General features: G+C 36.8%; 1 protein-coding gene across 5 annotated transcripts in view; it reads left to right on the forward strand.

Annotated features, from left to right (window-relative positions):
- Marf1 (meiosis regulator and mRNA stability factor 1-like protein) overlaps positions 1 to 22,852 on the forward strand; it is a 1,146,796-nt gene that overhangs the window by 444,446 nt on the left and 679,498 nt on the right. For all 5 annotated transcript variants that reach the window (XM_090377798.1, XM_090377799.1, XM_090377800.1 and 2 more), the window contains 2 exons: positions 6,047 to 6,998; positions 12,284 to 12,462. In XM_090377798.1, coding sequence (XP_090233924.1) covers positions 6,047 to 6,998; positions 12,284 to 12,462 — 1,131 coding nt within the window. The remainder of the gene's footprint in view (positions 1 to 6,046; positions 6,999 to 12,283; positions 12,463 to 22,852) is intronic.

Below are 22,852 nucleotides of genomic sequence, written 5' to 3' on the forward strand. Positions count from 1 at the left end.
CACTCTGAGCAAGAGGAAGAATCCCATCCGCATCGAGCAAGCTCAAACGACCACCCCGCAGGCGCCCACCCTCCAGACACTGCAATCTGCAAAATTTAAGCCTTTCTTCACAACAGCAACCCTTTGCTCCATTCACCAATCCTGTTGCCCTTCTCTGTACTCATTCCAACAGCCCTACATCCCTCCCAAAACGAGGCCTCCAGACCTGTACACTCTTGTATAGGGTGGCGGCCCGACCACCACCCTATACAATGGGGACACTCACCTTCCCATCCCTGCCAGAAAAACTCCTGTATATCGCCGACAAGACACCATGAGCCACTCCTGCCGACCATCCACACTGCTTAGAAAACCTCACATCTGCCTGCACAACCACCCCCAGGCCCCTTCCACTCCCCACCACTGCCAGTGCAGTACGACAGAATTGACACGTCACTACGGGGTTACTGCTTCCCACATGCAGCACCACCACATCTGTCAACGTCCAACCCCACCCGCCACCCTTCAGCCCACCTGCACAACCTTTCTAGATCCTGCTGCAGCAGCGTACTGTCATTAGTGAGAGAGAAAATCTTTATTGCAACTAAATGAATTCAATGTACATATATAGATTTAAGTGAAGTTGGAATTGTCCCATTATGGCCAATCCTTAACAACCCTGCCAACCTTCGCACCGTCTGGAAACCCGGACATTAAGCTCGAAATACCATCACCAACATCATTTACAAATACAGAAAACAACAATGGACCCAACACTGAACTCTGAGGGACTCCACTAATAACAGTTGTTCATGTTCAGTAAGCAAAACTAAAGATCTACAGCAAGATTAGACACTCTGGCATTTTACAGATGCCAAAGTGTCTAATCTTACATGGGAAAGGCAACCACCTAGAGGAAAGACAGATGCTTTTGCTTGCCGCCTGCTTAACACTAAACAACAAATGAATGTCTCATAATTCATAGTACATGAAAATGAAAACAGAAATGCCATACAGCCAGTTAGAGTATATTTGTGGGAAGAAGGTACATGGGAGGATCTAATTTCATTTACAAAAAAAAAAAAAAAAACAGAACCTGCAGATGCCATACTAGCAGTGAAGTTATCAAATAAAAATGATAAGACAATGAGAGTGGATACTATCCACATTGTAACAACTGACTTTCCTGTGGTTATTCAATTAAAACCTTGTAAGCAAAACCTGTCATCTGAATCATTTAAAATATGCATTCCTTTCCAAAATGAATCATTAGTTATATCTCCGACACACTTATTGTTTTTCTTTGGTGACAGTGAATCTTACTACCACCTCTGGAACAGTCCTCTTACTAAGAGACTCTTCCAGGGGTAACAGTCAGTGAAGGAATGCTATGGTCCAGAACACAGTCTCTCATTGACATTTTATATTGTTTTCTACAAAATGTCTACTATTTGCATGACTGCTAGGGGAGATTATTGAAAAGTCTAAGATCATCCTTGCATGTTACACTTCATAATGTCCTAAATAATGCTTGCTTACAAAGCTCAAAAGCAGAATCACCACTATCAGATGGTCTAATCACTATAGGACACAACAGTTACTCAAGCAGTACTCATCTGATAACTGGTGGCTTAAAATGAAGTCTCAATGTTGTCTATGATTCGAAATTTTTTTTTTTTTTTTTTTGTGGATACACATCAAATTTTGGTGGAGAGATATGCATTTTCCGGTGTTGTACTTGAAATACAAAACTCTGAAAACAACCGGAGTTATTCATGTCTCAATTTGTCCTGTAGGCATCTCACCGACCAGGAGTGTACAATCAGCCAAAATAATTTCTCTTCCCACTCAAGTTAACGTAATCCTGTCCTTTCGCATCTGCATCCCAAATTAAAAATTGAACATTTTCGTAAAATGGAGCAATTACTGGATTAATAAGCATTTTATTCACTGAAAAATACTGTTTTCTTCATCATACAAGAAATCTTTTGCTTATACAAAGCAGAACTTTGTTGATCCCCATGAGTGACGTACACTTGGAATGTGAATGCAAGCAGAATAACAAGAAAATTGGGTACTTTTAGAGTAAATTATTTCCATTGTACCTTCATGTATTTCTTTTCTGACACATTATTCGCAGGCGCAGCAATTTTCGAAAATTCACTGTATTGGAGTTATACCGAATTGAATCTGATGAAATAGTTGTGGTTAATAAAAAAAAAAAAAAAAAAACTGCATTTTAAAGTATTATAACTGCATTTTTTTTTTTTTTTTAGGAATATGCTCGATTTTTAATTTTCTGTTTTATATTAACGAAAGTTTTGTTGTTTAATGAAAATAACAATATTCTAAAGTCAATAAAATGAAACCGCCTTTTTTGTTGTTTGTTTATTTATTTTTTATTTCAGATGCCAAAATCGGAAGCAATTTGATGCGCAGCCGATTTTTAAATTGGCCCCTTAAAGTGCAAGATTACTTAAATTATTAATATTCCAAAATTTTAATATTACATAATGTTTCATGCTCATTTTGTGCTTCTAAGTAGATCACATGGCAATAAATATAATCTAACCTTACTAAGAGGTAGTTTGGTTTCATTGCATATCATTTGCACTGATTAAAGGCTGTATTGTAGCAACACTTTTCCAACATTTTCAACGATTTCACTGAAATGTTCTTTTAATAGTATCCGACATAAGCTAATTTCAGTTTTCAACATGTTTATGGTCACAATATAAAGCAATCCGAGACCAATTTCACTACCGCCATAGAACGGTACTCTCTGTACCAACGGGTTTCCCTTTGCTCTGCCTCTAGTGTGTACTGTTTTGGTTAGGAATGAGAGTAAAGAATTGTTAATTAAACTACTTTCATATTCATGTTGTAAATCTGTACGCATTAATTTTTAATAATAACGTTTACACAAGTAGCAAACAAATAACCATTTTAATGATTATTGCACAGTCATCCATTATGAATATTTCATACCATTGTAGGCCTTTAGTCTTGTTGGCTTCTTTTTTAATGTGTGCTCAAAATTTATGCATCACGGTTATGGCATACTGGAGCCTGTTGAAACAAAGTATGCACTGCCCCTTCTCAAGGTTGATAAATTCCGCCATGATTGCACTTATGCTACCATCTACTGCAGCATGCATTTTCTATTGGTGAATAAAAAATTTAAGTTATCCTCTCACCTGGAAGTGGTTTGTATCAAGATTTTAAGATTAACATTAAGATTTAAGTTTGTAAAGGAGGTTTGTGGATACTTTGTATTCACAAAAAAAAAGAAGCAAATATTATAAGTTCTATTAGATCCAAAAATGGGGATTGTGTGAACAAATTTGTATTTGTTCAAATTTTTCTTGTTTTTCATTGTTTATTGTATAGTCCATGTGCTGATTTTTATATACTAAAACAAAATATATGCATGGATTGTTGTTTACTGGTACTGATTTACAATAAACAGTTACAAACAACATTTTTGCACATTAAATCAATTTCTGATACCACTGAAATAATGATTATTTTATCAGTCTTTTCATCTACTCTGAAATATAGTCACTTTAGTGATTTATATAAACTCTAGAAGGAAGGGAATGAATCAGATTAGTCCACTTTATATTGATGGTTCGACTGTTTATAATCCTGCTCAGATAGCTGCAAACTGAATGAGTATTTTGCATCTATTCACACATGAGGAATTCTGTAGGGAAGGCGAGGGCAGTAGCTTATTAAACTTTAACAGCTTAATGATTTTGTAATCACTGAGAGCAAAGTGGAGGAGAAATTGTTGAAGTTAAACATAACAAAGGCACCTCTAGTAAATAGAATCCAACCAGTTATATTAAAGGAGGCAGCAAAGAAAGTAAGGAAACCTTTAGCCATAAGTATGAGAGCATCCTTGGACTCAGAGAAAGGACCACACACTGAAGATGTGCAAATGTATCTCCAATTCACAAAGAGGGGATTGAAGGGTGACACGAGGAATTACAGACCAGTTAGTTTAACTTCTGTTCCGGGTAAAATAATGGAGTCACTGGTTAAAGATGCATTGCAGGATCATCTAGACAAGACTGCAGCAATAATTCAGACACAACACGGGTTTGTTAAGGGAAAGTCTTGTCTGACAAATTTGATAGGATATTATGATGTGGTTACAAAGGAACTGGATGCAAAAAATAATAATTTTGATATCATATATTTGGATTTCAGGAAAGCTTTTGACACTGTTGCGCATGGAAGACTACTGTATAAATTGTAGCGGTACGGCATTAAGGGCAAGTTGCTACAATAGATAAAAGGGTGGTTGAGTGGGAGACGACAGAGAGGGGTAATCAATTGATGCTGCTCCTCCTGGACTGATGTTATTAGTGGAGTCCCCACTGTTGTTTTGTATATTTATCAATAGTATTGATGAAGGTATATCAGGTTTAATATCCAAGTTTGCAGATGATACTAAGGTTGGCAGGGTTGTTAATTGCAGTGTGCTACTGCAACAGGATTCTAGAAAAGTTGGGCAGATGGGCTGAGAAATGGAAACTGGAATTTAACATTGACAAATGGAAAGTACTTCATATGGGTAGAAGTAACCCTAGAGAAACATACCAACTGTGTAGTACTACACTTAGGGTGGTAAAAAATAAAAAAGATCTGGGAGTAATTGTGCAGTCAAATATGAAGTTTTCTGTGCAGTGCAGACAGGCTGCCAGAGCAGGTCATGGGGTGTTGGCAATGATATAAAACAATTTTGCTAGCAGTGACAAGGTGATTATACCTTTGTATAAGGCAATGGTCAGGCTATGCCTTGAGTACTGCATAGAAGTATGGAGGCCTCATTTTAGGAAGGATGTAGAGTTGCTTCAGTGAGTACAGAGAAGGGCTACAAGATTGATGATGGGAACGAAGGGGTCCTCTTACCAAGAATGGTTTAAGCTCTGCAAATTTCAGTGTCTGGAGACTTGGGCACCTGCTGGGTTATCTGATTGAGATGTTTAAGGCCTTGAATGGGTTGAGTAGGCTCAATTCTGATGGAGTTTTTCTTCTTGTTCAGATTACAAACCTGAGGGAGCATAAATTCAAATTTAGGAAAGACAGTTGGAGAACAGTTGTGTGGAAATTTGTCTCTAGCCAACTAATAGCTGATTGTTGGAACAAACTTCCCCCTGTTGTGGAAGTTGATAGCTTAAATAAATTCAAGGAGAAACTGAACAGACTTTTTTAGGGGAAATGAATGTTGTGAAATGGGTTTTTTTTTTTTTGGCTGATGCTATAAAAGCATGCTTTCTTGCATTATATGCCTCTGCTAACATATTTCAGAGCAGATGAAACATGGTTGTCATTTAACAGTAGTGACAGCATTAAAAAAAATAAAAATAAGATCAAAACTTTTTATATCCTAATCATCATTGTTATAAACATAAGCACATAAATGAACTGTAGATGATTTGTTATCTACAGTTCAGTGATCATTATAATCTGGAGATAAAAATCTAAATGAAGTGTTTCTAGATGCAGTTTTTACAGCATGAAAATGTAAATTATGCTATGATATACTGGTTGACTGATCAACTTTCAAGCATTTGATAACTGTAGTTTGACTTAATAGTTGATTAAAAGTGGTAGCAATGAATACAAGATAAATGAATCGTATGAAATTGATCATATAGAAATCAGTTTGAATTACTGGAGAATGTCTATCCCCCATAAGCCCGTGTGTGTGGGGGGGGTAAGATATATTCTCCAGTGTGCCCACTGTATATATAGTTGGGAAACAGATGATACTTTTAATTCGGGACCATATATAAATATGATGCCATCTCAAAATTAAATTACTTTTTTCAGATTTTCTTTGTAGTCATATATGTACCTGAAATGTATGTTGTATCAGACCATAAATACGAAATTTATCAGAGGGAAGAAAATCATTTGTATTCACTTGCATTATGATCCCACAAGTTTGGCTTCCTACAATGTTTGGAAACAAGACAAAGAAACAAAAAAATAATAAATGTTTTTAGTACTTCCTCTCCGTTTTCTTATGTTATGTGTTTTATATGTTTTCTAGGGCTAAAAAACGAATGGATAAAGAAGATGTCTTTGGCAGCAAGATATCTGTTTCATTCTCCCAGAGATCAGGAAGTGGAACAGAAGGCCAGGATGGATCACCACGAAGATCTGTTTTGCGTACTAAAAGCTGTAGATCTGGTCGTCAGCATACTGTTAGCAGTGGAAGCAGTAGAGAATCATCTCCTGGACCAGAAAAAGGATTTGAATTCTCAGATTTCAAACGTTCTCAGAATAAGCACTTTGATTTCCCACCTCCACCAGACCTTATTTCACAAGATCACTTAAATGAAAAGAAGGTATATTTAAACTATTCTACACAAGATGAAAGAGAGACTACAGATTTAGGCTGTGAATTTATCTCTGAGAATAGCGGAAGCAGTGTGGTACTTGAACCTGATTATGATTCTGCCAAAGATGAAGATAAAAGTTCGAAAGGCCAAAGAACATGGTCTACGTCGAGTGGTACGCCACAATCTAGTGATCAGAGTAAAAGTAGAGAACCCTCACCATTCAATGGAGTAGATGGAAATGAAGTTATAAAAAAAGGTAGAGTCCACAAAAATATTGGAAGGGTGTCACCATTCCTTATGTCTGATGGTAGTTCTAAACATTTGTTTCCTTCTACTAGTTGTAATCATGAGATAAGCTGTTGTCAAACAGAAAGTGGAACCTCGTTTGTTGAAAACTGTGGAAATTGTTCACTCTGTTCTGTTCATTTTCATGCTGTTTCGTCATGCTCACCTTCATATTTAAGGATGCCTGACAGTCCAAATTACCTTTTTCCTTGGAGTACTTCATTGCCTTTTCCATGCGATACCGCCCCAGTTGCAAGTAGAGGAAGCCCTGGTACAAGTTCTCCTGTGGAATTACTGGTGACAAACATAGATCAAAATTTTGAAGTTAATGAAATGAAGAAAATATTGTTATCTGTATTTCGTGAGCATGTAATGGTAAGTACTCTTTAAAAAAAAGTGAATTTTATGAGTAATAATGATTTGAAGATTCTGCGAGTTTAATAATCGAAATTCTGATGAATATGAAATTTAATTCTTAAATATTAAAATTGCTTCAGATAGAGTAAACTTAAAATTATCCAGGGTAATTTGGAAACAAATTTTTCTGGGTAATCCACAAAATGAATGAAAACGTCTTAAATTGGCCAGAAATGTAAATTTATTTACACACATTCTGTAGTCATATTTTATAAAATTTTATTTTATATGGTATACAGTCACACCTCTATATAATGAAATCAATTGTTCGCTTGAAAAAATTGGTCAAACAGAAATTTCGTTAAAGAATTATGACATTTCAATAATGAAAAGTACTGTAATTCAACATTCAGAAATACAGAAATATGGGAAATAAATTGGAATGAATAAATTTTCTAACATTTTAAAACAATTACTTTATTAATACATACATATTAGGAAATTACTACTTACACGATATGCACAATATATTAGTACACTTCTAGAATTATGTCGTAAAATATTTGGTTATTTTTTTTATACACTGAACATTTACATTGTTCATAAAAATTTCGCATTTGTTTAAGCACTCAAATATGTTTCCTGGCACATTTTTCTTCACCCTGAAAGCCTCAACGCAGTTTCAAATGCTGCCAAAGTTTCATGTTTGGAAGGTTTAATAGTGCCCTCATTTTCATCCAACTCATTGTCAATATTGTCACTAGTTCTTTGAATACTCTCCAAAATGTTGGAATCACTCTGATATTCAGCTACTATGATATCATTATGAACCCCTGAAAATTCTTCAAGAACAATTTCTCCACTGATCAAACTTCACGTTTGGAGTTCTTCCCAAGATTGCTCAATGTCTTGTTCCAGTTCATCTCTCTCATCGCTGTTAATTGGCATTTTAGGAAAACCTACTTTTGCAAAGCAATTCTTAATCGCTGTTTCCGTCAAAAGTGTAGAGTCAAGATGACTCTACACTTTTGCCAACTCTGATATCCACATCTGCAGATCTATAACAGAATCCATAGGTAGGTTGGTTTCTATTCTCAGTATAATTTTTTTCAGTATGCATCTTCGGTAGTGCACTTTCAATTTCTTGAAAGTGCACTACCTTAGTCCATTGGCAGCAGTTTAAATGAGGTATTCAGAGGGAAGAAAACAAGTTTCACCCTTGTAAGTTTCGAAATTACCAAGTGAAGTTGAGCAGGGCAGTTGTCGACAATCAAGGCGATTTTTCTGTTTTCTTTCATTGTCTTTCTTTCAAAATTTAAAATCCACTGTTCAAAAATTTCACTTGGCATCCAAACTTTTTTGTTGTAGTTATAATCCAACTCTAACAACTTTACTCCTTTGAAAAATTGGGATTGTTTAATTTTGCCTATTACCAAAAGATTGTTTTTTGTTACCAGCCATATTTGCTCCAACCAAGACTATAATTCTCTCCTTACTATTTTTACCACCTACACATTTATCACCTTTAAAAGTTTTTAAACATGTTAAATGTTTCACAAACATTTAAAAAATAAACTTGTTTTATCAACTTTGAATATGTCTTTGGGCTCATAGTCCTCCATAATTTTTTTTTATGAATTGTTTCTTTCCAATGGGTAGAGTCTTCTGTAATTACAACTCTACTTTCACCAGAAATAACTTTTTTGAGTAAGCCATAATGCTTTTTAAATTTGTCCAGACAACTGGAACTGGAACTGGTTTGGAATGTTTTATGACCAGAAAAGGAACGTATTGCATAGCCTTTTCTTTTTTTTAATGGCCCTGATATTGGCATGTGGGATGAAATCGGGTATTGGAGGGGTGAAATGGGAAGGTTTTTTTTTTCTGCTGATGTTGCATAAGCTTGCTTTCTTGCATCGTGTACCTCAACTAATGCTGATGTTTTGGTCTTGAATCAACTTCACCCACTTAAAAAAGGATACATCTTCATACAGGCGTATGAAGGCGTATCTTCGTACGTATAATTTGGAAACGGGACCAACTGTTTGAGAATTGAAACACTGTTTTTCAGAATGGTTGACAAATTACTGGCAGGGATACCGGATTTTTTTTTTTTAATTCCCCGATCTACACTATTGAGCACTTTCATTTTTTCCGCTATACTCAAGATTCCTTGAGTATAGTGGAAGTCTAATTTCCTCTTAGACATTGTAAGGTTCCTTGCACAGCACCTAAAACAAAACTGATTTAGAGACCAATTGTACCTACCATACAGAGACAGGTGAAAGTGTGAATGACTCATTTCTGCAAAACTGATGAAATTCTGGGATAAAGGAAAATCAATCTCTCCTCATTCTCTAATGTGGTGCTTACAATAGAAAACAGAGCCAATGTCCGTGTCGGAAATATTCCTTAATCTTTGCCGATTGACTGTGGACTCATATGTAGCAGTTGACTGGTGCAACTTCTTGGTACAGTAAAAGCTTTATGGTCACCCTTAAATTGTGGAATGCTCTTAAGAATTAAACCCTTTAGCTCTTAAAAGCTAAAGTGGTTAATTCTTAATCTGGAAGTTTGCCTTGTGGTTGATTGCTGGAACAAGCTTCCATCTGTTGTTATTGAAGTGGATAGTTTGAATAAATTCAAGAAATAGCTAGACACTATATGATAGGTGAAATGGAATGTTTTTTTTTTTTTTTTTTTTGTTTTGTTGATGTTATATAAGCTTGCTTTCTTACATATTCGTCACTATTAATATTAACACTAATAATATTCATTTCCATGGCACTACAAAACTAAATGGAAGTTTGTTCCAACAATCCACTATCTGCTAGGTACCGAGCAAATTTTTGCATATCTACCTGGCAACCAACTATTTCCAACATATCCATATCCTACCTAAAATGAGGCTTCCAGACCTGTATGAAGTACTTAAGATGTGGCCTAAGCATTTCCTTATACAATTGGATAATCAACCCCTTCTCCCTGTTGGAAAATTCCTGTATACAGGCAACCTCCGTATTCTTCATCCATTAAGAATCTGCAGATAAAGGAACCACTAGGTGGCAGTGATCACAGTGTGCTGAAGTGGGATTTACTCAAAGAGGTAACTACCATCAGGGGTAAAGGGAAGGGTTATTGCTTTCGTAAAGGCGACTACGATGGTCTGAGACAGTATTTAAATTCTATACAGTGGGACCAACTGATGATGTTCCCAACAGCAAATTCAAAATGGGAAGCATTCAAAGAACTTATCTTGGATGCTACTAGGCTTTACATACCAACTAAGAAATATTGTTCAAGGTTTAGGCCTAAATGGATGTCAGATGAATTAATGAGACATATGGCAGAGAAGAAAAATGCTGGGGATACATACAAATTAACATGTGATACAGAAGCCTGTGATAGATACAAGTTGATCTGTAACCAAGTTACAAAGGAGGTTAGGCAGGCGAAGGCAGATTACGAGAAATCCTTGGCAAGGAATGCAAAGAAAAACAGCAAAGAGTTCTTTACTTATGTAAACTCTAGAAGGAAGGGGATGAATCAGATTGGTCCACTTGATATCAATGGTTCAACTGTAGATGATCCTGCTCAGGTAGCTCAAACTAAATAAATATTTTGCATCGACATTCACACATGAGGAGTTATTCAGTGAGGGGAATGCCAGAGGTGTATTCCACTCTGGCAGTAAGCTAGATAATCTTGTAATAACTGAGAGTATTATCCCATTTCTATAAAAACACACCCATCCATTAACAAACACCACACCGAGAAAAATTATAGCCCTGAGCCTTGCACACACACTCTCTCTCTGTGACCAAGTAGATTGACAAAGGCTCTCTCTCTCTTTTGATAAACTCCATACTATCATCTATTGGCAAAATTCCAGACAAGTTCAAATTCATCCTTAACTTGTAGATTTTTTTTTCTACATCCCCTTCTATTTTTTAATAGGAGGGGGTATAGTCTGTTCTACCTTATTAGTTACATATACAGCAAAATCACATTTTGTGGTATCGTCCATCTAGGAATAATTTTGTTACTTTTGTTGTCCTTATAAGATGATAGTTGTTCTGCAACATCACCAACCATCACCCCCTCCACCTGCCGAAAACCTACTCTGATCATTTTTCACCTATTTTTACTATTAACAAATATTCCCCATTTCAATGACAGCAGTAGAATCACCAAAAGTAACTACCACCTGTGGGACAGGTGAATCTTGCCCGTTATAATCCGGCAACTCCGTAGCCAGGTGGGCAGGACAGCAGTACGTAGCACATTCTTCTTGATTAGACCTGGATTCGAGCCCATGACCACCAAATACGGAGGATGCGGAAAGGTCAGGGAATAACCACTGCATATCTCCGGAGCAATATGGCCTTAGTTGCTTATGCTCCTAAAAACTAAATAACAAAAACAAACAAACAACCATAATAATCCCACCATGGAGACAGACAATTGAGGGTTGACTTGGATATAACGATGGACAGCTGAGCGATTGATGAGTCCTCTTGTTTAATTCACGCACTATTTATTATGCTTGAATTAAAATGTATTGAAACAACACTATTTTTTGAAACAAAGTGTTAAATTTCAGTTTAATTTTCTTGTTCTTTCTGTACACCTGGCACAAACAAAGGCTTCTCCTGCGGTATTAGGTCTATCTACATTCATATCTGCATACATACTACACATCAATATTATTGCATGCAATAAGGCCTTGATTTGTAGGAGAACCTTCTTTGATAATTACCCTCAATCAGTTCCAAGGCTTCATCTGGCTAATGTACTTTGCTCAGCCCCTGTGCCTAATTTCAGTTTAATTTTTTTAATTCAATTTAACTTTATTTAAATTTTCAGAATTAAATTTAATAAAAAAAAAAATTTGACACTAAACCAGAATGGTGCTCAGCTACTTCCACCAGCACTGTAACATTGTTATATGTGATATGCTGTACAATAGTAATAATACTTTTCTTTCTTCTCCCTGCTACCAAGCAATAATCATGTATTATGTAAAAAAAAAAAAAAAAAAAAGAGACTATGATATTAATTATATGTCTACAGAACCTCACAAAAATTTTCAAGGATTGTTCTTATCTTCCATTTCTTTTCAAACTTCACAGATGTTTACCATTTTCTAATTTCATCCATTTTAAAGTTTCAGAAATTTTTGTGGTGATGTATAAAGATATTATAGTTGTACCTGATGTTATAAGTTAGATTAATTGAAGTTGACTTTGTATAGTTTATTTATACTCCATGATTTAAAAACATTGTTTTGCTTTGTTTTGCAGGTTTTGCATATAACAATGCTCCTTCAACCTGATGCAAGTTTAAAGGCACTTATCAAAGTTCCCACACTACAAGATGCCCAGTTTGCAATATCACAACTGCACCGTCGTAAAATAGGATACAAGAGAATACTCATATCGTATGCATCCTGTGATAAATCTCCTCCCTTGCATATACTCAGGTAAGCCATTATCAAAATTTAAATTTAATTAAATGCAGTGATATATATGAAAACAGGCAGCAGTTTAAAAATTTCAAAATAGTTTTTTTATCTTTATTCAAATTAGTTATAGAGTTGTTACCTAATTTTAATATTATTTTGTCCTGAAAACCCATTTTTCAAAAAGACTAAATAAATATTGTATTACTGATCATAACAATTATACAAAGACATTTGGAGCCATTCCATTGCTTTTACTGTTATACTGATAATCTTGATTGTATACTAAGATTGTGTGTACAAGAAGATCATCAAATATCAGAAAAAGAAATGCAAAGTGGAAAAGCAAAACGTGTAAACAAGAGCTTATCCCATAATTATTCCAACCTTGGTAACAGCAGGAGTTCACATAATCAAAAAAAAAAACAAATAACAAACAAAACTGGTGTGTATGTATATGTACTGTTTAATTATACTACTAATTATGCTTATACTAAATTATACCATCAACAATTTAATGATAGTGTTAATTTTTTGATTATGCAGTTTTGGAATTTAGTCCTTCCTGGCACAGGGTGCAGTGTATTTGTGGCCAAGAAATTCTTGTATTCTATAGAGTGTTTTTTGATTAGTAATTAAAGTTCTATTTAAGTGTTATTATCTTTCTGTATTCAGTTTATTTAAAGTAGTTCTTTACTTGAAAAGACACAAGTTGAACTCGGGAAGGAAAGTCATTCTTTCTTTTTTTTTTAGTATACTTATAATTAATGTTAGTCACCCAACTAATCCTTCAGCTGCTTGGCCACCTAGTGGTACTGCTTCTACCTCCCCATGGCAGCACTGGTAACCTGGTCAGTAAAGACACCCCCCACCCTGGCCAAACAGACCCACCATGGATGTTATCACTGTTCCACCATTAGATCACAATTTGTAGTCACCTTATACAGTTTACATCAGATACTCAGAGCCATGATATTCCACTTGGTGGTGGTGGGTTAAATTCTCTATCTGCCTAATGGGCAAGTTATTACCCTTCTTGATCCAGGAATCTGTTGCTGTATAACCAAAATTAGTGAAATGTTTTCAATCCGTAGATCTCTTGATTGAAACAGTCACCTCAAAACATTGAGTAGTTTTTAAAAAGATAATGACCTTTGGTGAGCTACCAGTATCCACTTCTCCCCATAATGCCCTAAACTCTTCTAAAGTGGTCATCATAGAGTGGGACCTAATTACAGTTCTGAAGAGGAGTTAGTTCATGTACTTAGCAATCAAAAGGTAATCAGTACCAAACGAATCAAGACTAAAAAAGATAATCTCAGTCTAACTAGATCCATAATTTTAAATGTTAGCACTTCAGATTTGCAAGCCACAGTAAAAGCTGGCTATTTAACTTGCCAAATTCATCCTTACATTATAATTGTTTTGAATACCAAAGATATGGCCATTCCCAGCAGGCATGAAGAGGTGACGCCATTTGTCCTATTTGTAGTTCCAAAGAGCACACACAAGCAGATTGTTCAGCCTCATCACCCCCCCCCTATTTGCGCAAACTGTAAAGGAAGCCACCCTTCCCTCCTTTTCTAAATGATGTGAAATGCGAAAACTGGAGAGAAAATTCAAAACACAAAACAGAACATAAAATCATATTTCTTGAGGAAAGCAGACAAGTTATGTTGTGTGTGTTTAGTAATTCTGGTGTATCTCATATTTGAAGCCATCTTTCAACTACAGCTCAAACAGATATATCAATACTCTCAACACCACTTTAGCTTATTGGCTTAAAGCTATGCCATCAATCTCTGGAAAAAGCATGCCTTATTCTAAAACCAGTGAAGCCACTAACACTTCAGTTAGCATCCCATCTGATACTCCAACAGTTTCATATGACACCGAAAAATCAAAACCTGCTAAAGACTGTAAGAATGCCAAATCACCCACCAACAATATGGAAATGGATGAACATTCAGATAACAAGGAACCCATACAAGAACTTCATGTGAATGACACTATGGATACTGGATATCCCATCATCTCTAAAAAAAGATAAAGAAACACAAGACCTGAAGAAATGATCCACTCATAAAAACCAATCAGACAAATCTTACAGAATTATATCTAAATAATAGACATCCTTATGCAGTGGAACTGCAGAGTGCTAAGCAGCCATTCTTATGACTTAAACAATTTTACTCATTCAGCTTTAACCCCTTCCCGGAACATATTTTTCCGGAAGTGCCATAACGGATCGACTTTTTTTATTTTACAGATTAAAAGTATGCATCGTGCGAATACTCATTGTATAGTTTTTGTGTTTTTTTATTATTTTTTTCGTAGAAAATACATGGGAGTAATTAACCCATTTGGGCTATCCGGATTTATCTTGTATATGCAAAAAAAGTGTGCAAATTATACATATTTTTTTAATAAATTAGTGCTTGAGCTAAAAGAAAGGCACAGAAAAAGTCTTCATTACTCATTATATAAATAAATTTAAAAAATCAAGTGGAAAGCACAAGCAGTAATCGTGAACTAACTACATTCTGAGATACGGCTGCCACAAGTGGCAGTTGAGGTAAGCTTCGCTTACAGGCAGCAGTTCAAGAGGGCACAGAAATATTTTTCAATACTGTTTTTGTGAATTATTTTCGTGGGTTCAGTATTCTGCATATAGGATGGCAAATTATATTTTGCTTATTAGTGGCACAGAAATGCACTCTACTGTTCTGACATTGCTGTACAATATAAGTAAAACGAAAGCTAGTCATTTGCTGCCAGGCGTAAGAAAATCCTGAGAGAACTTGGGATTTACCTGCCTAATGCAAAATTAGCCATATAAATGCCAAAGAAAATACGTTTCAGTCCTAAATTTGGAGGTATTACGGGTATTATTGTATCCTGAGATATTTCGTGTAGTTCCGAATAACTTTTAAAACTAAAAACGAGATATCGCGGAATAATCCACGAAGCAGTTAGCCCATAGGGAAGGAAACATTCTTGTCACTGTTTTGCCAAAACTTATAAATTATATCACATATAGACAAGATAGGATCTCAGTCTCCTGCCCCTGGAGGAGTAGCTATTCCTTCTGAATCTCTGCCATTCCATCCAGGTACATCTTGTTATGAATTACCTTTGTTTCCATTTGTATTCCACAATCTCTTCCATTTCCCTATTCAGAACTTCACAACCTTATTACACAACTCCAATTTGTCTTTCTGTTGACTTTAATGGCCACCATCCATTGAGGGTCTACTACGACGGACACAAGAGGCAAATTGATTTAAGTTTTTCTGAATAATAATGATACTAATATACTAAACTCTACATCTCCATACCAGTGGTTGACAGGATGATTGGGATGGTCGTTACTTATATATACCACATCTCTTTGTCTCTCCTATCTTAAGTGTTTGTACTTCCTGATTGTTTCCTTATCCAGTTTCTAAATAATGCCAGTGTTGGGCACCGATATGTCAATTAGGTAGCCTTTACCTTCTTGTCCACAAGGGTTGGGTTTTGTCTGTTGTGTGAGATTGTCTTATCTGTTATTATGGTGTTGTCCCAGTACAGCCTGTGGATTGGGGTCTCTAGCACTTCCTGGGATTCATACTTGTAATATGGTACACTTTCTGTGTGGTCAACTGATATTTCCTTGCTAGCTTCTGATGTATTATCCTGGCTCCCTGGTCGTGTCTGCAAGTATACCCAGTCTGGGTGATTACCATCCATCCCGCAGTGATGTGTTGGATTGTTTCTCAGGCCAGGTGGCATCAACGACATGTGTCATCTGACACTCCGGGCTCCTTGGGGATGTATTTTCTATTGTTTTTGGTGTGGATCACCTGGACTTGGATGGTGAGCATGAATCCTTCAGTCTCAGGAAAGAATGTCCCACTCATGAGCCATCCATTGGAAGCCATTTTATCTATGCAATTTTGATGGAGATCATTATAGTGTCTGCCCTGGAGTATCGGTCTTCTTTGACCATCTTTCTAGCTTCGTTTGCGCAGTCTGTGTGGGAGGGGATTCCTTGCTTAGGTTAATTGGTCTATCTTCCTTATGGTCTGATGGAGTGCTGCTGTGTTTTTCTGGAAGTAATCCTTCATTATTATTACTAGCAGTAGTAGTAATGGCATATGATGCAAGACAGCAAGCTTATAAAGCATCAGCCAAAAACAAATAAAATAAAACTCCCACATCATCTGACCATCCCCTCCAATAATTTGTTAATTTCCTCCTTGAATTCAAACTACCTATTTCCACAACAGCAAATGGAAGTGTATTCTTACAATCAGGCACCTGCTCGCTGAAGGCAAACCTCCACACATTTGCTGGTTGATTGTCCCCTTTATTTAATAATACAAATATAGGGAAACTACATGAAGTATATTAGCATTACTAGAGGCATATGATGCAAGAAAGCAAGCTTATGCAGCATCAGCCAAAAAAAAAAAAAACCCTCCACTTCACCCCTCCGTTCGTTCAAAATACCTGTCCAGCTGAGCCTTAAATTTATTTAGGCTATCAACTTCCACAACAAGGAATGGAAGTCTGTTCCACCAACTAACTACCCGCTGGCTAAAGGCAAATTTCCACACATCTATCCTACATCTGTCTTTCCTCCATTTGAATTTATGCCCTCTCAGGTGATTATTCTGAGCAAGAGGCAGTATCCCATCAGCATTGATCATGCTCAAACCATTCAAGGCTTTGTACACATCTATCAGATCACCTCACTGGTGCCTAGTCTCCAGACACTGTAATTTGCAAAACTTAAGCCTTTTTTTGTAAAAGCAACCCCTTGTTCCGTTCACTAACCTTGTTGCCCTTCTCTGTGCTCGTTCCAACAGCTCTACATCCTTCTTGAAATGAGGCCTCCAGACGTGTATACAGTACTCAAGATGCAGCCTGACCATTTCCTTATACAAGGGAATAATCATCTCCCTATCCCTGCTAGAAAAATTCCCATATATCATGATAAGACACCTTGAGCTACTCTTGCAGCCCATCTGCACTGCTCAATGAACTTCATATCTGCCTGCACAATTACCCCCAGGTCCTTCTCATTCTCTACCACTGTCAGAGTAGTACCACAGATTTGATACATTGTTCTGGGGTTGCTGTTTCCCATATGTAACACTTTACATTTGTCAATGTTAAACTTCATTTGCCACCTCTCAGCCCATCTGCTCAACCTTTCCAGATCCTGTTGCAGCAGCATTGCGTCAGTAGCGTCCTTAACACCCCTGTCAACCTTTGTATCGTCTGCAAACTTGGACATTAAGCTTGATATACCATCATCAATACTATTTTATAAATACAGAAAACAACAATGGACCCAACACTGAACCCTGAGGGACTCCACTAATAACATTAGTCCACGATGAGCAGTGTCCATTAATTACCACTCTGTTTTCTGCCACTCAACCATCCCTTTATCCATTTGCTATGCAATTTCCCACCAATGCCACACTGCTTCAATTTTTGCAGCAGTCTTCCATGTGCAACAGTATCAAAAGCCTTTCTAAGATCCAAATATATAATATCAAAGTTGTTCCCTGCATCCAGTTCCTTTGTGACTGTATCATAGTATCCAATCAAATTGGTCAGGCAAGACTTCCCCTTAACAAAACCATGCTGTGTCTGAGCTATAACTGCATTCTTGTCAAGGTGATCCTGCAGTGCTTCTTTAACCAGTGCTTCTATTAATTTTCCTGGAACAGAAGTTAAACTCACAGGTCTATAATTACTTGTGTCAGCCTTTGATCCTCCTTTGTGAATTGGGGTTACATTTGCACATCTCCAGTCTGTGGGTACCTCCCCCGAGTCCAAGGAAGCTCTCATAATTATGGCTAACTGATTGCTTACTTCCTTTGCTGCCTCCTTTAATATAACTTGATAGATCCCATCCACCCCAGGTGCCTTTCTTGTATTTATCTTCAACAATTTCTCCTCCACTTTACTCTCAATTATTACAAGATCATCTAGCTCACTGCCAGTGTTTATTTCATCTATAGTATTCCCCTTCCTGAATAACTCCTCATGTGTGAATGTAGATGCAAAATATTTAGTTTGTTAGCTACCTGAGCAGGATCATGAACAGTCGAACCATCGATATCAAGTGGACCAATCTGATTCATCCCCTTCCTTCTAGAGTTTACATAAGTAAAGAACTCCTTGCTGTTTTTCTTTGCATCCCTTGCCAAAGATTTCTCGTAATCTGCCTTCGCCTGCCTAACCTCCTTTGTAACTTGGTTACAGATCAACTTATATCTGTCATAGGCTTCTGTGTCACGTGTTAATTTATATGTATCCCATGCATTTTGATTCTCTGCCATATGTCTCATTTGTTCATCTGACATCCATCTAGGCCTGAACCTTGAACAATATTTCTTAGTTGGTATGTAAAGCCTAGTAGCTTCCAAGATAAGTTCTTTGAATGCTTCCCATTTTGAGTTTGCTGTTGGTAACATCATCAGTTGGTTCAACTGTATAGAATTAAAATACTATCTCAGACCATCGTAGTTGCCTTTACGAAAGCAATAACCCTTCCCTTTACCCCTGATGGGTTACCTCCTTGAGTAAATCCCACTTCAGTACACTGTGATCACTGCCACCTAGTGGTTCCTGTATCTGCAGATTCTTAATGCATGAAGAATCACTACTGATAATCAAATCAAGAGTATTGCTCCCTCTAGTTGCCTCCCGAACATGGTGATTTAGAAAATAATCATGCAATAAATCCACAAAAGCCTTGCTAGTGTGTGAGTGACCTACCTACAAATTCCAGTCAATATCTGGGAAATTAATATCCCCCATTATAAGACTCTCTGATTTACTGGCCCACTCTATTTCCCTGTACAGTTTCTTATTATACTCATCAGAGTCATTAGGCCTATAGCACACTCCTACTCAATTTTGATCTCCCAATGCTTATGTCACACCAAACTGACTTGACACTGCATTGTCCAGCGATTTCAACTAGCTTCACTTTCTTGGATTTTGTGTGTTTCTTAACTAATAGCATAACCCCTCCTCCCTTCCTATCCTGTCCATCATTTCTCTAGACGTTGTACTCCCCAAATTCCAGTTCTGCATTACTTATATCTGTGCGACACCACGTCTCTGATATCCCAACAATATCTGCCTTTAATGTTTTGACCAACACCTCAAATTAATCAAATTTATTTACCAAACTCCTAGCCTTGGTGTACACGCAAGTTTATGTGCACCTGTTTCTATTCTTAGCTACCCTAACACAACCCATGTGTTACTTGTACCCCAATGACTCCCAGCAGTCTCTGAAATATCCTGCATCTTATTTTCCAACCTACTGCTCATTCTAATAGAAGCAGTGCAAGAATCACTTTCACCTCTGCCAGTGGCTACTGTTAATCTATTAGTCCTTGTGGGGCGCCTCCGTAGCCAGGTGGGAAGGAGCAGCAGTGCATAGCACACGCTTCTTGATTAGACCGGGGTTCGAGCCCGTCACCACCAAATATGGAGGATGCGGAAAGGTCAGGGAATGACCACCCCATATCCCGGAGCAATATGGCCTTAGTTTCTAATGCTCCTAAAAACGAAACAACAAACAACAAACATTAGTCCTTGTACCCCCCAATCTAGCAGTTTTCCAACCCATCTAACACTGCCTCGATAGCATCAGCAAACAATCTTGCACCCTTTCTATTTAAGTGTATCCAATCCCTGTAGAAGCAGTCTCTCCTCTTAACAAGTACAGAACAGGCTGAAAAAAATTTTACCCCTTTAGCCTTGCACAATCTTTCCAGGACCGAATTGATTGACAGGGCTCTCATCATATACTCCCTCCTATCGTGTCTGGACAGAATTGCAGACACTTTCAAATTTAACCCTAATTCACGGCTTTTTTTCAACAGTGACCTGTACTTGTTAAGTAATTCCGCCGGTCTCCTACTCTTAATATCATTAGTGCCAACGTGTAAACTATATCACCTTTTGTGCCCTTAAAAGATGATATCCGCTCTACAACGTCATCAACCTTTGCCCCTGGCAGACAAACAATTACTAGTTTCTTTTGGGACCAGTGTATTCTGCCTTGGGGGTTGCCGCTGTGTTGTGTGATGCTCAAGTGCATCGTTGGTGTGGGCAGCTGAGAACTTGATGGGCGCCTCACTTTTAATCCTTCGAGGGCATCTACCCTGTCCTTCAAGCTCTCATATAGGCCTATAACAACGCTGAGTTATTGCCTGATTTTCTTACACTCCTTGCATCGCGCACATACAAAGACATCCCCCATGGCAGTATCATGTCCCGTACCTGACTGCCCCACAAACATCAAGGAAATAGTGCATTTTAAAAGGCTGTGATTCAGAGAGCAACTGCCCCCCCCTCAGTTCTCCTCTGAGCCACAACACTCCCATTAGTTTGAGCCTTTTGCTTTGCTGCTCTGGTCTGAGTCATTATTTCGATTTAATTTCAATAAAATTTAAATTTCAACTCTAAACTTAAAACCTCAAAATTTCAACCCCAAAATTAAAACTCTAAACTTGGATCCCAACACAGTTATAACGCTATATTTATGTTTCAGTAGCGAGTGTTATCTACGAAATCCCTTTATATAACTTCTGTATCAAGTTAAGTATTAATTATTTATTTTTGCTAATTATTTATGTTACGTAATCTAAGTCATTGTATGTATATTTTCCTGTATGGAAGCATATAATTTGAAATCTATAATGATCTGCTTGTAAATTATTACCAAAACATTAACTTTGAATATTAATCTCTTCTCATATTTAGTACTCATAAAGTACCAAATATTTAATTTTGAAAGAAAATAATGATTTAAACAAAATTTTTAATATAATATAATATACTAAGTAAGGTAGATATTTTCAGATGATAAAAAAAAAATCACAGAAAATAATGAGAATAAAACTTTAAGAACAGAAGAAACAAACTGAATTACAAGTGAACTACTGACCGGGCTAGCCGGGTGGGTAAAGTGCCTGCCTGGCAACCCAAAGGTTTGATTCCGGCCTCGGGCTTGGATCAAAGTAGTGCAAAAACCTTGGGAGGTGCATTATGGCCACAGAAGCCTATGCGCCAACAAATACAAAAAAAAAAAAAAAAAAACAAGTGAACTATTATTAGTTACTCAGATAATGGACATAAGGAATTAATGTATCAAAATAATTGTACTTTGAAAATCGATCACGAAATCTTAAAAACAACATGATTACATAGGTAATTTGAAATTAATTATTTAATTTTAAAAATAAAATGTCGTCCATTAACCTTGAACCTAAACAACTCTTATTAGTCAAAAAGGATTTTTCTACACTTGCTTGTGTTGCAGGAACTGCTAAGATTACTCTGGCTAGTTGATAAAGCTCTGGGTCTAAACTCTTTTGCTTCCCAATATCTAAAGACGCTTGTTTTTGTTGGTACCCTTTTGATATCAAAATTGTTCAGATGAGTCATTTAAGTCGAATTTCTTTGTTTTCACTATGTCTCTTTTTCATTTCTTTATCAAATAACAGCTTTTTTATGTCATCCCTGGTTTCACCCGTTACAGTAATATATGTAATTTCATCTAAACTTTTCGTTTCGCGATTTTTTTCTGTAGACTGCAGCTGGCACAAGCTATCATAAATGTTCCTTAGCTTTCTGTGTTTGGATATTATCTAGTAATGTTTGGTACCTGGGGTCCAGATATGTACTAAATAAAAAAAAATCTTGCTTTCCATCAAATTTACTGCTCGTGGAAATGTATGTAAGTGTGAGAGTGTGAATTACCAAAAAAGATGACAATTCATTTTCAATTTTTATAACTTCCATTTTACATTTCATCCATGTGTATTAAAAATCAGTCATGAACTGCTCTGACTGCAGAACTTCACGTGCTGCCCTAACAGATTCCAAAACTTCTACAATATTTTCAATGTTTTGCCACACACTGGCTGACAAATGCAATTCCTTTATGGACAGAGATAAATCAGTGCAAAATTGTATTAATTCCACGAGACGTTGTAACCTATTAACAGTGGAATTCCATCTGGTTTTGCAGTTTAGTATTGGTTTCCCACACTTTTCTCTTTTAATGTGTATAAGGATAGACGGGGTTCGCAGCTTTTTCAATGCTGCTCGTGCTTTAATCAAGGGAACTTTCAATTCATCAGGTTTCAGAACATCTTTAACAGCCAACTGCAGAGAATGTGTGCAGCACAACGAACAGATACCATAATACCCTGAACACGTAGATCATGGAAATTTTCCTTACATACATTTGTATCACTAGGGTTTATAGTCTCAGATTCTTCGATATCTTCCCTACAGAGTTTTCCAGATTGTACCTAAGCAAGTAATTTGAATGAACTTATGTTGGCCCCGTTGTCCATTGTTAAAGAATACACTTTTTCTAATT

This window comes from Mastigoproctus giganteus, chromosome 7, assembly GCF_048544385.1.
Source record: "Mastigoproctus giganteus isolate SK-2022 chromosome 7, ASM4854438v1, whole genome shotgun sequence".
Classification (NCBI taxonomy): domain Eukaryota; kingdom Metazoa; phylum Arthropoda; class Arachnida; order Uropygi; family Thelyphonidae; genus Mastigoproctus; species Mastigoproctus giganteus.